Source organism: Protopterus annectens, chromosome 7.part0 (assembly GCF_019279795.1).
Source record: "Protopterus annectens isolate FY-2018-M chromosome 7.part0, PAN1.0, whole genome shotgun sequence".
In the NCBI taxonomy this organism is placed as follows: domain Eukaryota; kingdom Metazoa; phylum Chordata; order Ceratodontiformes; family Protopteridae; genus Protopterus; species Protopterus annectens.
Window position 1 is genome coordinate 42594155 of NC_056739.1, and position 17198 is coordinate 42611352.

General features: G+C 40.8%; 1 protein-coding gene across 1 annotated transcript in view; it reads right to left on the reverse strand.

Moving 5' to 3' along the window:
- Positions 1-1260: 1260 nt before the first annotated feature.
- LOC122806230 (copine-8-like) overlaps positions 1261-17198 on the reverse strand; it is a 4689459-nt gene continuing 4673521 nt past the window's right edge. The window contains exon 21 of the mRNA XM_044076480.1: positions 1261-3884. Coding sequence (XP_043932415.1) covers positions 3696-3884 — 189 coding nt within the window. The 3' untranslated portion in view covers positions 1261-3695. The remainder of the gene's footprint in view (positions 3885-17198) is intronic.

Consider the following 17198-nt stretch of genomic DNA (forward strand, 5'->3'; position numbering starts at 1 on the left):
GGAGATTTGCCTGAAGAGTTGTGCTGTATGATGAACTTGTGTTGAGATACTGTAATCGCAGTGCTGTTTGTTACTACCTCAGGTGTGGCTTTTTGCTGCTATGCAGGGTAGTTGAGCTAGTTTAGCTTGTTTGTTGTATTATTCTGTACTAAATTCATGGATACATTATGATTCTTAAAAACACTGGACAGTAGACTGTGCCTTTTAAATATGGGACCCTGACTAGATGGACAGCATTATCAGAAAATAACTCTGGTCACGTGACACATGCGAGTATCTCAGGCAGGCCTTTAGGTGTGGCCTGGTAATGCAGAATTTGCATGACAAATCTGTCCAAGACAAGCAACTCCTCCACTCATTGAGATGCCTTTGTGAAAACGTCGGATGAGATACTGCAGCCAAATTTTATGCAGGATCCTGGACAAGAATTTTTCCAGTCGCTTACTGAAATTAATTTGTGATATGCAATGTTTTGATGTGCAATGGATTGTGAAGTAAGGCCAAATAGCTTGTCAGGAATCTATGAAGGGGTAGGAATGAAAATGCTTATGGCTTGAATTCTGCTTCTCTGCATCCATTCTAAAACCCACAGTCAGTTTCTCAATCGTTAACGTGTTGAACACAACAAATCTCAAATGTCCCCAATTTCACAAAACACCCTCGATTCTTCCTTGTACTCTGGCCCCTCTCTCACTTTTTTTGAGTTTTTGGTAAACCAGTGAGAAATAAAATCAGTCATCAATGCCAGATGTTAGTGTTTCATTTTTCCTGTTCTTTATGTTGGTGCAAAATATGTTGTTTTATTAGTTTTCTATGTGAATTAGAGCATTATTTAAGAATTGCCCCTGACTGTGCCTTTTCCCCTATTTTTTTTTTTTGGCTGTGATTTCTGAGCAAAGAGCTACATGGAATACCTGTCAGAGTCTGCCAGTGTTTCTGGTTTCTTGGGAGGTTTGGATCTCATGAGCATGAAGTAACTGGGTACAGCACAACAGGTTATTAACCATGAATGAACATGAGGATGATGCTAATGTTACAAACTGATGCTAATATCCTTATGATGTATGACATATGATGTCATGATATATGATATGATGTTGTGTCTTTTGGCTTATCCCGGTTAAGGGCCGCCACAGCAGAACTCCGGTCCGCTAATATTTGGTAGTGGATTTTTACATGCTGAGTTACCAGCCCTGACGTACAACCTTCAACGAAGGCATGCCCATTCACGCATGTCTCCCCACAGAAGACGCTCCAGCTGAGAATCGAACGGGACAAAGTCTTGCTGTGAGGCGACAATGCTACCACAGCACCACTACCATGTCAAATGATGATAACGTCACAAACTGATGTTAACCGATGCTAATATCATTATGATGTATGATATATGATGTCATGATATATGATACAATATATCGTGTCAAATTATGCTAATATCACAATCTGATGCTAATATCATTATGATGTATGATATATGATATGATATATTGTGTCAAATGATGCTAATGTCACAAACTGATGCTAATAAGATTATGATGTATGATATATCGTGTCAAATGATGCTAATGTCACAAACGATGTTAACTGATGCTAATATCATTATGATGTATGATATATGGTGTCATGATATATGATACGATATATCATGCCAAATAATGCTAATATCACAAACTGATGTTAACTGATCCTAATATCATTATGATGTAGGATATATGATGTCATGATATATATATGATATGATATACCATGTCAAATTATGCTAATGTCACAAACTGATGTTAACTGATGCTAATATCATTATGATGTATGATATATGATGTCATGATATATGATATGATATATCGTGTCAAATGATGCTAATGTCACAAACTGCTCAATTCTGGTTGATATAATTTACCTTTTTATATTAATAATAATACAGAAACAATGACTTTTGTGTAGCTTGACAATGTTCAACACAAAATATGGACTCCTGATATGTGAGTAGGAAGGTAATGCATCTTCTAATGGTGATAACATGCACATTTTATTTTTCTGAAAGCAAGGAATATTTGGTGTAATTTATAAAAATGTAGTGCATGTTATCAGAAGATTAAAACTGCAGTATAAATTTTAAGAGGAATAGCCCATAATTTACATAATAACTATGTATAAAGTACTTGATCAACAGTTTCTGTGGTGTATATCAGACATCTTGTTAGAGGAACTTTGCAGACTAGTACTAAGATTTCGAAATTATTTTTGTTTTCTTTTTGATAATGCTGCAAACTGCCAGTCTCTGAAGTATGTTACCTTAACTGATATAACCTTTAGATAACGGTTATGCAAATGTGTTCAGCATGCACAGCATTTGCAAAACACATTCTGTAGAAACACAAGATGCAAGTTTCATGGAGCCTAAAATGTATTTTTTACATACCGTGGCGCTGAGATCCACAACCGGGGCCATTAGCCTGAAAACAATTTGTTCACAACCAGTTTTCATTGTGCTTCAGTCCCTCTAATGTACTAACAATTTTATACTTGAGATGATTTACAAAGTCATTTTAAAATATTATGCTTTAATTAACCTTTATTTTAATTTTGCATTGCAGATTTGCTTTTGAAGTCTGTGTAAACATGACACCACCAAAAATGAACAGTGACCTCGTCTGGCCACTCTATGATCCCTGTTAATGTTTTAATAAATCAAACTTGCAAATTAAATCGTTATGCTGTTTTGCATACACAAAGTAGTTTGAACCCATCTTGCAAACTATAGTGTGCCATAAGTCTAAAGAAATCCCAATATAGAGTCTCCAAGTTGTTTTCCAGAAAAGAATATTGAAATAGAACAGCATTGCTGCAAAACAAGCAGCAAGAGATAGCAGACAAGCAGGCATGATCTGGTCCCACTGAAGTTTAATGTTAAAATTAATAATGACTTGTAAAAGCAGGCAAGTGAATCAAACATTTTCTGGTATGATGCACATTCAGCATTGTCCTCCATTTTGTGCATTGGCTTACTTCTCAAAAATGTAATGTATTCTTGTTGACTGGAAACACCACAGTTAACTGGCAGGCTGAATTCTTTAACAGGATACTTCAGGATTGTGTGTTTTTGGGGTTTGTTTTGTTTAATTTATTCATGAAAAAAGACCAGTAGGACAAAGGTGCAGAACTATTTCTTTTAACCTTAATCACACTGTAAACAGTATAAATAGTTAAAATGCTATAAATATAAATATATATATATTATATATTGACTGTGAAATAAGCCATTTGGAAAAGGTATCTACATACATCACCAAAAGAAATAGCTGGTCAAGTCAATGACTGCACTTCCCCTACTGAGGAAAAAAATACTTGTAATTCAAGAACATTCTTTACCAGTCACATTGATTAGCCATATAGAAAGTTCCAGACACACAAAGAAAATGGCCAACTCCTCTGTCCTCCACTTTCTCATTTTGCCCCTCTATAGTTGCCGATATATTATAGTTTTACATGTATCTCTTCCATTTTTGCAATGTTCTGGTCATCAGAGCCTAGAGAGTTTATTAGATTCTCAGGATGGTCAGAAGATGGTTTACAAATCTCACTGGAAGCTCTCATATTTCTGGGATCCATCTCAGAAGGTAAAAGACTGACACAACAGGAAGTCATATGTCATATTTGCTCCTCTGGTTCAAATCCTGAGCCCGACCTGCTGCTCATTAGATTTGCGTGTGCACAGCATGGCCTGGGGGTGTATATGGAGGAGGTGCTGGGTGTGGCTTGATGCCACGTGATTTCATGTACGAGATAAACTGATCTGGAATTTCAGCCAGCACATCTTTTGCCAACCGGGCCATGCTCAGCACATGATTTCCTGTACGATCGATGTAGTCTCGGAATGGAACAAACTATGGATAAAAGCACAGAAAGAAGCAGCTGAAACCTAATAGTTCTATCATAATTATATCACAATGGCATTCTGTCATAATTAGCAACTATATCTGCAATAAGAAGTGGTTTTTGACATCATGGGGCATGAATTCTTAAAAACTGACACTGATAATTTAACCAAAGTGTAACATTAGCTATTTAAACTACAGGCTGTAAAATTACAAGCAGTAAATTTCTGCAGAAAAAGTAACTGAAAATCATGTAATCCTGTTTTATCCAGTTTAAGGACTAGAGAATTTAAGAGTTAGCTTCTAAGTAGGTTGAGTTTCAAATAATGAACTTGACAAAAGGAATCCATATAAATCATTCATGCTTTATGAGGCTAAAGCCTTAACAGGTGAGAAGAGAAAAAGTATATGAGGGCCAGAGTCACCCCTGCATCATGAAACACAGTGCCGGTGTGAAAAGCTTGTGGAATGTTCTATGGGTGATTAGGTCATTCTCCTATGACACAGGGTCTTGTAAGGCTGCATCTGGACCAGTGCAACCAGTTCTTGTGACCATAATGAGGAAAGGAGATAACTTAGCAGAAAATGGGCAATGCATAGTTACCAAAATGATGAAGTTAACATAGCAACTGTGGATAGGAGAGGAGATTTCATTGCTTTGGGCATGTATACATTAGAAGAAAGAAAAAAGGGGGTTACGGCTGTACTGTATTAGTATAGAGCAAGTAGGAGGAGCGGCATTGAAGTAGGACAAAGGGACAAATGTAACCACTGTCAAATGTTGCAAGGGAGATGGCTCATGGTAGACGTAATGAAACATTACTTCACATAGAGGGCATTGGCACCTGGAATGCATTACCTGAAACCTCATTATAGTAAAATCATCAAAGGAGTTCAGAAAGGCTTGGAGTTTGCCAAAGAAAGGTTAGGGCTATGGATGCTGAAGGGCTGTTAAACAAAATCTAGCTACAATACCCAGCTGATCATAGGTCATGGAACTTCTTCTTCAACTGGCAGCTTCTTATGACATCATGATGAGGAGACACTGTTGTAGAATTTATCATGCACAGGGCCACCAGTAACAGATGAGAAGGCAAATGAGGCTTGAGGGTAAGGCCAGAACTGAAAGACATTTAAACCAGGCATATATGCTTGAAACCATTAAGGCACCTACCAGAATTTCTAGTCTGGAAAGCAAAAACTAACCACTTTAGCTACAATTCACTTACTCGAGCAATGTGGATTTTAAAAAGAAGCTGTTTTCATTCTCATACAGTATAGAAAACTCAAGGGTGAAGCCTCCGGATTACTTGGAGAGTAAATGCTTGTGTGATGTGCAGAAACAGGTGAAAAAGCAACATTTCCTGTAAGTGTATTATCTCCCCCCAATCTAAGATTTCACATCAACATCAACTTGGCTAACTTTGTAGCCACTGTTTTTAGACACAGTTTACATAAACTGCTATACTTAAAAGAGTACAGACCTTTTTACAGATGTCTCAGAAATTAAGTTTTCTAGTTATTATGCTTAATACTGAAGTATTTTACTTTTACTAACTTACCACCATATATGGTTATTTTCTGTAACTAAAATATAACTTAACAAAATGGAAGCTCCATTTCAATGTTCTTCTACAACCCGTACACCATTGGTGCTTGATCTCACAAACTCACCCTCCAAGCCATCACCACGTAACGTGAGTGAGTGGTATGCAAGTATCCATTGCCATTCATGTACATACAAACCAATGCTAAAATCAAACTGAAAAAATGTGCTGCAGTGAATTCAGTCAAAAATATATGTTGCTGATTTCTACAATGGGAACATTTATGAAACCTTGCCCAACAATGAACAAAGAATTTATGTAAGAAAGTGCTCAACATGTTAAAATGTCATCTATTTTATATTTGTCCAAGAGAAGAGGTTCCGTGTAATTTATGCATTTACACTGGTTGGTACATGTTTGTCAGAAAGACAGTGGACCAAATCTCCACATAAGATCCTTCTTGTAGGGGAGAGTTATTCTGCAACATGACTGCACTTTCATTTTAACACTGGATATTTCACTAACAGAATTACTGTTTAAGGTACTACAATACAATTATTTACGATCTCAGTAATGGCAGTGTCATAGGTTTATGCTAAGTACTGGGATAACAGGCCTTGTTGGCCATTTTAAGCCTAGCCAATTTCCTTTCAAAGGTAAGAATCAAACTCTGTACCTTCTATCTGTAAAATAAACACCTTAACCATTATGTCAACTCCCAACCCTTTATGCAGATATTTACTGCATCAACAACAACATTGACATTTATTATTTACTTGTTTATTGTTTGTTAACCTATTAGGTGGACTGGCCTTTGACCCTTTTTCAGAAGGCAAAAGACAGATACAGTAGAAAACTAATGCAACTGCTCATAAGACATTCACAATAGCAGAATTAAAATACTCAAATGCAAATGAATACAGAAACATACATTGCTTTATTATGTGAGTTGAACTGTTACAGACCATTGCAAAAAGGTTGTATTTACTTTGATTTTTTGAACTATGTTGTATGTCTATGTATTTGCCTATTGGGTCCAGGTCATGGCTGAAAAGGGTCCTTGGACCAACCCACTTACCAAGTTAACAAATGTTAAATAAACAGATTAATAAAATAATTGAGCAAATCTTAACTGTTGCAAACTAAAGAATGTTGTTGCCATACGAAAGACTAAACTAGATGCAGGAGCCAATGCAGGAAGGTAAAAGGGCTGTAATAATGCATGTACAAAACAGCACATGCGCATTCAGAAGTTGCAACCTAAACAGCCATCTCTGACTCATCCTGCATCTCGCATTGTTAGAAACAAATGATATCAGAACATTTCTGCGACTGTCCAGACTCCGAGCACTGTCTGGAAAAGAGTTTTACAGAGGTGGATCCACTTTGGAAAAGGCGCACTCAGTAATTAGTGAGCCAAATGTAAGTCACCTGAGAATAATGAGGTCTGCTCCTTGACATCCCAGAGAGTGGCCAGTGAAAATGACATGGAAATTGTAACTAAGTCTAGGGTAACAATCAAAACGAATGAAGAGGAAAGGGACGCCAGGCTGGCAATAAGGAGACAGTTTGCTTTATACAGAGTGAGGAAGTGGCCTGTTCTGTTGAGAGTAATTTGTAACCTCGCAATAGTATAGGATTGTCATTTCTGACATCATGCCAATGACATCTGTAGCATTCCTGGAGACTGTCTGCTGCACTTAATGGTGATGTTATTTCTGGCATCAAAGCACAGTCATTGATGGCATTAGCAGCTGTATTGCCATTTGTGTCATGGTGCTGTCATTTATATCCAGGACAGAGATATTGCGTCACATGGCACCCTGACTTTCTCATTTAGGTTATCATGCCAAAGACATGTATGACACACTCATTTATGGCCTTAGCAATACTTCTGCATTTTGTGGTAGTACAACACAGAGACTAACAGGCCAATAAATAATAATGGCAATGCCTTTAATGACCCCATACATTATATTGCCCCCCCCCCATACTGTTGTCAGTGGTGCAACAGGTAACACACTCACCTGTGCTTCAGAAGGCTGGGGGCTCTTTTCCTGCAGCAGGTAGACTGACAGCTGACACTTCAATGTAGCATAAGGGGGTGCTGCACTCCTTAGTGTACCCTCCTTTGGATCAGATGTTAAACTGACCCCCCATCTGCTTGAGATGGTAGTAGTTCAGGTGGATGTAAAAGATCCCAAAGCACCTAATGTAAAGAGCAGGGTTTTTATTGATATATACAGGACATATTATTTACATATTTACAAGTCTCCATACATTATAAACTTCTATTTAGGCATTATCCCCACACTTATACTCAACTAAAACATTATTTTTCCAAAATCTTTGTCAAAGTCAATTTTGCATTGTATTTAATTTAATTTAGTCTCTCATTCCATATAGTCCACGAAGTATAAAATATTCCTCTGCCCCATTTTCATCACTTCTTCCTGTTTATGTGCATCATAACAACCAAATTCTATTATGTCCATATTTATTTGTTCAAATTTTAACAAACTTTTCACCCTATTTTCTTTACATATTTCTTTGCACAAATTATTAACTCTTTCACATTTCAAAAACATATGCTCAGTGGTCTCAAACTCTCCGCATTTATAAAATATTCTATCTTACTTTATTTGTATGGCATATTTGCCTTAACCGGCAATTTTCTAATAGACAATCTCCATAAAAAATACATTCTTTAATCTTTGAATAATTATTATATCTCATTATTGTGGCATTTTTCTTATCCATTTCTAAATCTTTCCATGGCCAATGCAATGAGATGCTTAGCATTCCTTTCCTTTTTGCCCATATATTATTTTATTCTTTTTTATTTTCCATAACACAATTTTGTTTTGGCACGCTTTCATCTGGTCATTCACAATGTTTTTACTACTTTGTTTTTAACTCTTATTCCTTCCCACAATCCTTTGTATTGATGCTGTGTATCAATTCCATCAAGGCTGTTTATTTCCCTTCATAATTCCTTTTAATACCTTATATAAAATTAAAGATACACATGTACTACTGGGTTTATTAAAGCCACGCCTCCTTGCTCTTTTTTCCCATGTATAGAATCCCTCTCTCGACTGGATTCAGTCTACAGCCCCATATAAATGAGAATATAATCCTCATTAGTCCCTTTTCATACTTAACAGGAATCATATGTTAGCAACATAAGCAGTTTTTCCTAATACCATAGTTGAGCCCGATTTGTGCTGTGCAGTGACAGAAACCTGGTTCAAGGCTCCAGAGAGCACCCCAGCACTACCAGGTTATACCTCATATCATGCTTTTCGGCCCCAAAACCCGGACCGAACCACAAAAGGACGGGGAGTTTCCATATTTATCAAGGATATCCACACCTCCAGGTTAGTGGCATTGCACAAAGTATCGGAGATCATCCATGTGCAACTGACAGTGGGCAAGACTGCTTTTCAGTTCATAGCATCCTACAGACCACCCTCTCAAAGTCAGGAATCCCACTCGACTTTCCTAAAAACATTGGAGAACATGAAGATCTCTCCAAACACCATTATATTGGGCGACTTCAACTACCCAGACATAGACTGGGAGCATTACTCAAGCCCCAGCACCTTAGCCCAAAGGTTCCTGGAATTTATAAACTCAGATGCTATGGAACAACTAGTCACCACTCCCACAAGAGGGGAAAACATACTAGACCTGATCATTACCAACATGGGGACTCTATGCTGCATACCAGAAGTATATCCCTCATTGGTAAGATCAGACCATAAATTAATTTCACTGGATATCCACATCCCAACCCCACCCCCAGCCCAGAAAACCACAGTGAAAAACTTCTCAAAAGCGAATGCCACACTTCTCAAAACCGAAGTGGAATCCTTCAAGGCCCCAGGGCCAGTGGAAACTATGGCCCAAACTGCAGAATCCTATATAAACGCATTCTACGGACATCTCCAGGAATGCATGGATCATGCTATCCCAAACAAAATCAAGACCCAATCATCCAAAGGCAGACATCCAGTCTGGTGGACCCCAGCCATAAATAAACTGTAAAACAGAAGGAGGAAGCTACTACATGATAGAGCAAAATCCGTAAAAGGGAAGGCATCTCTGATCAGTACTAGCAAAAAATTATGATCCCTCATAAAATCCTCCAAGGCCAGCTTTGAGAGAAAAATTGCACAGGACACTAAAGACAATCATAAGGCTTTTTACAGTTATTTTAGGAACCTGGGATGCAACTCCCAGACTTGTTCTGAGTTGATTCTAAACGACAAAAAATACACTGAACCCACAGACATCGCCAATATCCTGGCAGACAGGTTCAGTGCAAACTCCCCCCCCCCCTCCCCCCCAAAAGAGCAAGTATCTATCCCAGCAGAGTGCAGCCTCCCAAACATAGGAACAGACCAAAAATATGAGGCAAAAATCTGGACAGGTGAAGTCCCAAGATTGGAAAAACTCCCTTATCAGCCTCAACAAAAAATTGAGATTCCTCATGAAATCCTCTAAAGCTAGCTAAAACAGAATTGCAGCAGATAGTAAAGACAACCACAAGGCCTTCTATAGTTATGTAAAGAATCTCCATGGCAATACCCGGATTTGCTCTGAGCTACTGCACAATGGTACCTCCTATACCGAGCCAACAGATATTACCAACATACTGGCTGACAGATTCAGTGCCAACTTTACCCCTCTAACCCCACAAAGGACCAATCACAATACCAGTAGATTGCCAGGCACCCAGTATTACTGCTGCCCAGGTTAAAACAACACTGTCCAAGGCCAAGAATACAGCTTCTATGGGACCTGACAATATCCTTGGCTGTGTTCTACATGAACCACAGAGTGAACTGGCACCTCACCTGTGTATCCTGTTCAATCACAGTCTCACCTCAGGCTTTGTCCCTACTGAATGGCACACTGCTACAGTCATTCCTCTCCACAAAGGAGGAGCAACTACAGACCCTGGGAACTATCGCCCCATTAGCCTAACAAGTCTGATATGTAAAGCTAAGGAACGCATCATCATGGACCTGATAAACAAGGATATAGGGAATCTCCAAACTCTGGATACAGCACAGTTTGGTTTTGTGAAGGATCATGCCTGCTCAACTTGGTTGACTTCTTTGAGTCAGTCACCAAAGCTGTGGATGAAGGCAAGGTGGTTCATACAGCCTACCTTGATCTGGCCAAGGCCTTTGATACCATTCCCCACTCAGGAATCATAGAAAAACCCACTAAGCTAGGCATCAACTCCTATATCACTAGGTGGGTTGCAAACTGGCTCACAGATAGAACCCACAGTGTGAAAGTAGCTGTTTCCAAGTCAGACTGCTGACTAGTCATGAGTGGAGTCCTACAAGGATCTGTCCTGGGTCCTCTCCTGTTTGGTATCTACTTTTCAGAAGTTCAGTCCAACATGAAGGGGCTCTGGCTGACAAAGTTCACAGACAATTGCAAGTTGGAAGCCATTATTAACTCCCCAAGTGATGTTGACATTCTACAGAAAGGCCTCAATGAGACCAACAACTGGTGTCAGAACCCTGGCCTTAAGCTTAATGCCAAAAAATGTGTCGTCATCCCCTTTGGGAAAAACTCAGTTCCCATGAATTACCCCATCCATGGTAGTCCACTGAACACAGAAGGTGTTCTAAGAGATCTGGGAACACAGGTTGAAAGCAACCTGTTTTGACCACCACATTGCCACTGTGATCAGAAAGTCCTTCTATGTGGCACATCTCATTACTAAGGGTTTTGCATCCAGGAAGAAAGAGGTCATAGTCTCCCTCTACTCTTCCCTCATTAGGCCAATCATCAAGTACAATGCCCCATTTAGCGTGTACCTCACCAGACACCTGCAACAACTGGAGAGGCCGGAAAAGTACCTCACAAAGAGGATCCTGGGTCTTAAACACTTGCCATATATGGATAGACTCAAAAAACTCCAACTGTCCTATGTCTCATGTCACCTATTTAGAGGTGATCTCTGTTTGACTTACAAAGCCATGTCTGACCCAGCTCTGTTAGAAATGCTACATCTAAAGAAAATCCCAATCCCTCCACACCACACACTCCAGAGACCTCAATCTCATTACCACAATCAACAGAGCATGTTGGAGAGACAGGTTCATAACTCAGAGACTGCCCATGCTATGGAATAGACTTCCCATACATGTCAAACAGAGCACCTCACTGGCCCTCTTCAAGAGAAATCTTGATGAGTGGATGTGAAATAGAAAATTCATCCCAGGGATCATTCCAGTAGCTCTACTCGACAGAGGCACTAGGAACTAAGATTGGGTGGCACAATGCCATGGTAATCCTATGGACTAGGCTTGTAAAGGCTCCAGGGCCAATAGCCTAGTACACACATATGAACCTATAAACCTATGAACATTCTGTGAAAATCTGGACAGCTGTGAGGTGTGGAAACCTTTCTCTTTGTTAATAACAACCTTAATACATCAAATGTGCAAACATCTCCCCTACTGGTTCATAGGTTAGGTTCATAGGTTCATACTAGGCTATCTGCCCAGGGGCATTTATAAGCCTAGCCCATAGTTTTGTGGCTTTCACCACTCCTTTTAGTTTGAAGAAAACTATGCCTATTATTTTGCTGTGCCTCTGTCAAGCAGTGACACTGAAGTAATCCCTGGGGTATATCTGCGATCTCCCATCCATTGGTCAAGATTCCTCTTGAACAAGGCCAGCGAGGTGCTCTGCCTCACATGTACCGGGATTTTGTTCCACAGCATAGGGAGTCTCTGGGTGATGAATCTGTCCCACCAGCACGTTCTATTAATAACCGTGTCAAGGTTTAAGTCTCCCGCCCGTGTGGTTCTGAGGGATCTAGATTTTTTGAGGTGAAGCATATTAATCAAATCTGGGTTTGACATGGCCTTGTATGTTAGGCACAGGTCACCTCTGAGCAAGCGGTATGCGATTGAATAGAGCTGGAGTTCTTTCAGTCGGGCAGCATAAGACATATTTTTGAGACCCTTTATCCTTTTGGTGAGGAACTTTTGGGGCCTTTCCAGCTGCTGCAGGTGTCGGGTCAGATACATTCCGAATGGGGCATTGTACTCAATCATTGGTCTAATGAGTGATGAGTACAGGGGGACGATGACCTCCCTTGATCTAGATGTGAATCCCTTCATGATCAGGTGGGCAATGTAGAAGGTCTTCCTAACTACTTTAGCAATGTGAGTGTCAAACGAAAGGGTACTGTCAACCTGGGTCCCCAGATCCCTGATAACTTCTTCTGTGCTCAGTGGATTGCCACCTATATGGTAGCTAGGGGTAACCTTGTTTTTCCCGAAGGGTATGACTACGCATTTCTTGGCGTTTAACTTTAGGTCATGGCTCTGGCACCAGTTATCTGTTTCTGTGAGGCCCTTCTGAAGGATATCTGTGTCAGATGCGTTTTCGACTATGGCGCCCAGTTTGCAGTCATCTGCAAACTTTGTCAGCCATAACCCTCCTGTGTTTGCTTGTACTTCAGAAAAGTAGATGCCGAACAAGAGTGGACCCAGGACTGAGCCCTGTGGTACACCACTTGTGACCGGCTTTGAGTCTGACATGGCGCCAGCAACTCTGACCCTGTGGGTTCTGTCACTTAGCCAGTTTGCAACCCATCTTGTGATGTATGGGTTTACATTCAAGCTGATGAGTTTTTCGATGATACCTGAGTGGGGTATTGTGTCGAAGGCCTTTGCCAGGTCGAGGTAGGCTGTATGGACTGCCTTACCCTCATCAATGGCCTTGGTGACTGTTTCGAAAAAGTCAACCAAGTTTAAAAGGCATGATCTGCCTTTGACAAAGCCAAACTGGGTTGGATCCAAGATCTGCAAGTTCCCTATGTCTTTATTTATGAGTTCCATTATGATCCTCTCCATGGCTTTGCAGATAAGGCTTGTCAAGCTAATGGGATGGTAATTTCCAGGGTCGGTGGGGGCACCGCCCTTGTGCAGTGGGATCACAGTCACCATGCGCCACTCCTTGGGTACGTATCCTGAGGTGAGGCTAAGATTAAACAGCTGTCCTAACTGCGGGTTTAATTCCTCATTGAGTTCGTGGAGCACACAGCCGGGGACACCATCCGGTCCCATGGATGCTGTGTTTTTTGCCTTGGAGAGAGCAGTTTTCACCTGGGCTTTAGAGATGTTTGGGGGGCTACAATCCTCTGGTATAGATATCTCTCCTTTTGGGGGGGAGAAGTTTGCACTGAACCTGTCAGCCAGTATGTTGGCAATGTCCGTAGGTTCAGTAATCTTCACATCATTTTGAACTAATTCTGAGCATATCTGGGAGTTTCCTCCTAGGTTTCTAACATAGCTAAAGAAGGCCTTATGATTGTCTTTTGAGTCCTTGGCGATTTTTCTCTCAAAATTTGCCTTGGATGATTTTATGAGAGCTCTTAGTTTTTTACTTATAATGATCAAAGGTGTCTTACCTTTCAAGGATTTTGCTCTATCTTGTAGTAGCTTCCTCCTTTTGTTGTAGAGCTTGTTTATGGCTGGGGTCCACCAGACTGGATGCTTGTCTTTGGTACAGAATGTCTTAGTTTTGTTTGGGATTGCCTGATCCATGCAGTCCTGTAGGTGCTGATAGAAGGCATTTGTAAATGATTCAGCGGTTTGAGTAATGTTTACCACCGGCTCAGGGGCCTTAAAGGAGACCACACTAGTTTTTAGAAGTGTGAAGTCGGCTTTTGAGAAGTTTTTCACTGTGGTCTTTTTTATTTCAGGTGGGGGCGGGATGAGGACCTCCAGCGAGATTAGTTTATGATCTGATGTCACCAGTGAGGGGTATACTTCCGGTGTTGAACATTGTGATCCCATGTTCATGATGATGAGATCAAGTATGTTTTCTCCTCTTGTGGGGATGGTGACTAGTTGTTCCATGGCATTTGAGTTTATGAACTCCAGGAACCTTTGGGCTAGAGTGTTTGGGCTTGAGTAGTGTTCCCAGTCTATATTAGGGTAGTTGAAGTCACCTAGTATGATGGTGTTTGGAGATACATTTATCCCTCCAGTGTTTTCAGGAAGGCCATGTGAGGTTCCTGAGTTTGAGAGGGTGCCCTGTAACATGCTACAAATTGCAGAGCAGTCTTGCCTATGGTTAATTGCACCTGGATGGTCTCCGATGCATCGTGCGTTGCCACCAACCTTGAGGTGTGGGTGTCCTTTATGAATATGGACACCCCCCCTCCTTTCTTGGTGTTGTCCGGATTTTGTGGCCGGAACGCATGATATGAGGTAAAACCTGATAGTGCTGGGGTGCTCTCAGGAGCCTTGAACCAGGTTTCTGTCACAGCACAGACATCGATGTTCTCCATATTGAGAAGGGCCTCGAGTGCGTGCATCTTGAGATTGAGACTTCTGGCATTGAGCAGCATTACCCTTAGTCTTTTTCCTTTTTGGTGTTCTAGGGTGGTAGGTTTAGAATTTGAGCCTTGCCTAAAAAAGGCACTATGGGGCCAATATCCGGAAGCCCAGGGGTGACAGGTGCAAGCCGTCCCTTGCGAAGCAGCGTGGCTTGTCCAGCATGTCATCCCAGGCAGACAGACATTGGATCCCCTTTGAATGACACCAGAATTTAAGCCAATTATTAAAGCTGATCATCTTATCACTGTATTGTGGCATCATTCTAGGTGAGGGTAGGATACTGCTCAAGGTCAGGGTCATACCTGCCTGGGCTACATAATCAGAGAGCTCCTCAATGTCTCTTTTCATGTAGTCCAAGGAGGTACATCTCAGGTCGTTGACACCAGCGTGGACAATGACTGAGTCGTACTTGTACCTGCTGTTGAGAGACCTGAGTGCTTGCGTTATGTGGCGGATTCTAGCGCCTGACAGGCAGCTTACTGTGACCTTCTCCTTACTCAGTCTGGTGAGTGGGACATCAGTGTGTCTGACTATGGAGTCACCAATGACGAGGGTGTCTGGCATTGTGTTTGGCCTTAAGGGCTGTGACTGTTTGACACTCTGACTGTGTGGTTTATGTGTTGAGTCCTGAGGTGGTAGTTGTTTGGGTGTCTGCTTTGGTGGCCTCTGCTGTTTTGGTAGATTTTTGATCAGAGCCTCCGAGTATGTCTTTGTGTGATTATGTGTGTGATTTGAAGTTGTGATGGTACTATGTGTGACTGGGTATGTAGTGTGTGTGTGGTTTCCTTCTCCTCCTGTCTGGTCTTGCCAGTTCTATGTTGAGAGAGCTTAGCCTCCAGTTTGGCCGTATAGTTGCATCTCTCGCATGTATTTGTGTTTTGTGGGAGAAGGAGAGGGTTGTCTGTGTACATGAGGCAATTGTAACATTGCCTCAATATTCCCAGGTTCACCAGCTGAGCAGGAGAGGACACTAGCAACTGATCCCTCGACATGCTAGAAGGAATAGATAAAACAACTTACAAAAGACTCTGGGGGATGTGGGTTCTAGGTTGGTGGAGTACTATCTATAATAAAAGTGCTTTATCAAGGTGAAAGTACTGTAGGAGCAAGTGCTAGGCTTTTACAGATAGAGAATAGTCTACTTGGGAATCAAGTAGAGATTAACTTTTTAGTTATAGGATACGCTGGTTAGATCAGCAGTACAGTTCGAGGAAGGTAGTTTTAAGGGAAAATTTGAAGAGTGGAATTTAGGTAGCCTGAATAGTTTAACCTTGTTTAACTGCCGCTGATCTTGTGTGCAACAGTGGCAACTCCGCGCTAACACGCGTTTAGCGTGTTTTATATCAGGAGGCTGAAAAAAGCTAGGAATTGGCCCAAAACGACCAATAGACTACAAGTTACTGGCTGAAACCTCACAAAACTGGACCAACAGGCAGCTCAATGCTTCCCACTCCCACTGGTAAGCAAGGGAACTTCCTACTTCCAAATTAGGCAAAGAATCAGTAACAGGAACTACAAACAAAGTCCAGGGATCAGCAAGCTCTGAAACTGGACTACTCTAGCTCAGTAAGGCGGGAAAACAAGAGATATATATATTTTTTTTTTTTTCAGAAAACAAGGAGAAACAGAACAGTAGACACTATAAATGCTATAAATCGGTTATCGCACTTTAGTGTGTAGCCTACAGAAACAATTTGCAACAATTACAGATTTAAAAGTAACAATTTGAGATTTCAAGTGCAATAACAATATATATGCAGAAAAACAATTACAATATATCAGCAAAGCAGGCGAAATACAGTCGCTAGGTAATTTGAAGTGGGAAAGCCACAAAAAATATACTTAAATCAGGTAAAGTCGCTTTTTTAGCTTTCTGAAGCCTGGATTACTCTGCTGGCCACCACGAGGATCTGTAGTACTAAGCTAACTGCCCTTGCGAGCCATTTTAAGCCTAGCCAATTATTCCTTGTGAGACTCAAACCCTGCACCTTGTGTTTGTAAGGCAAATACCTTAGCCATTAAGCCACCCTTCCAATTGTACTAAATAGTAATGATCTTGTCATGAGGGTTCATACAAACGTATGATATCTCTATGGAGACAGTAAATGACAGTGTTATCACTGATGCCATAAGTGACAATACCACAAATGCAGTACCATTACTGAGGCCACAAATGACAGTGGGGTACTTGCTAAACTGTGTACCCTATTGCACTAAAACAGGGACAGCCAAACCACTTATACTAACTCCCATGTTTCATCAAAAAGATATGTTTAGTGTAGCAAGATCAGTGTGACAGTAAGGAATTTCCTCCTTACCCACAAAAGGATGGGGGAGTATGGGGCTTACCCCCTGCAGAGCTTTTTTTGTTGTTGTTGACATTGTAGTTT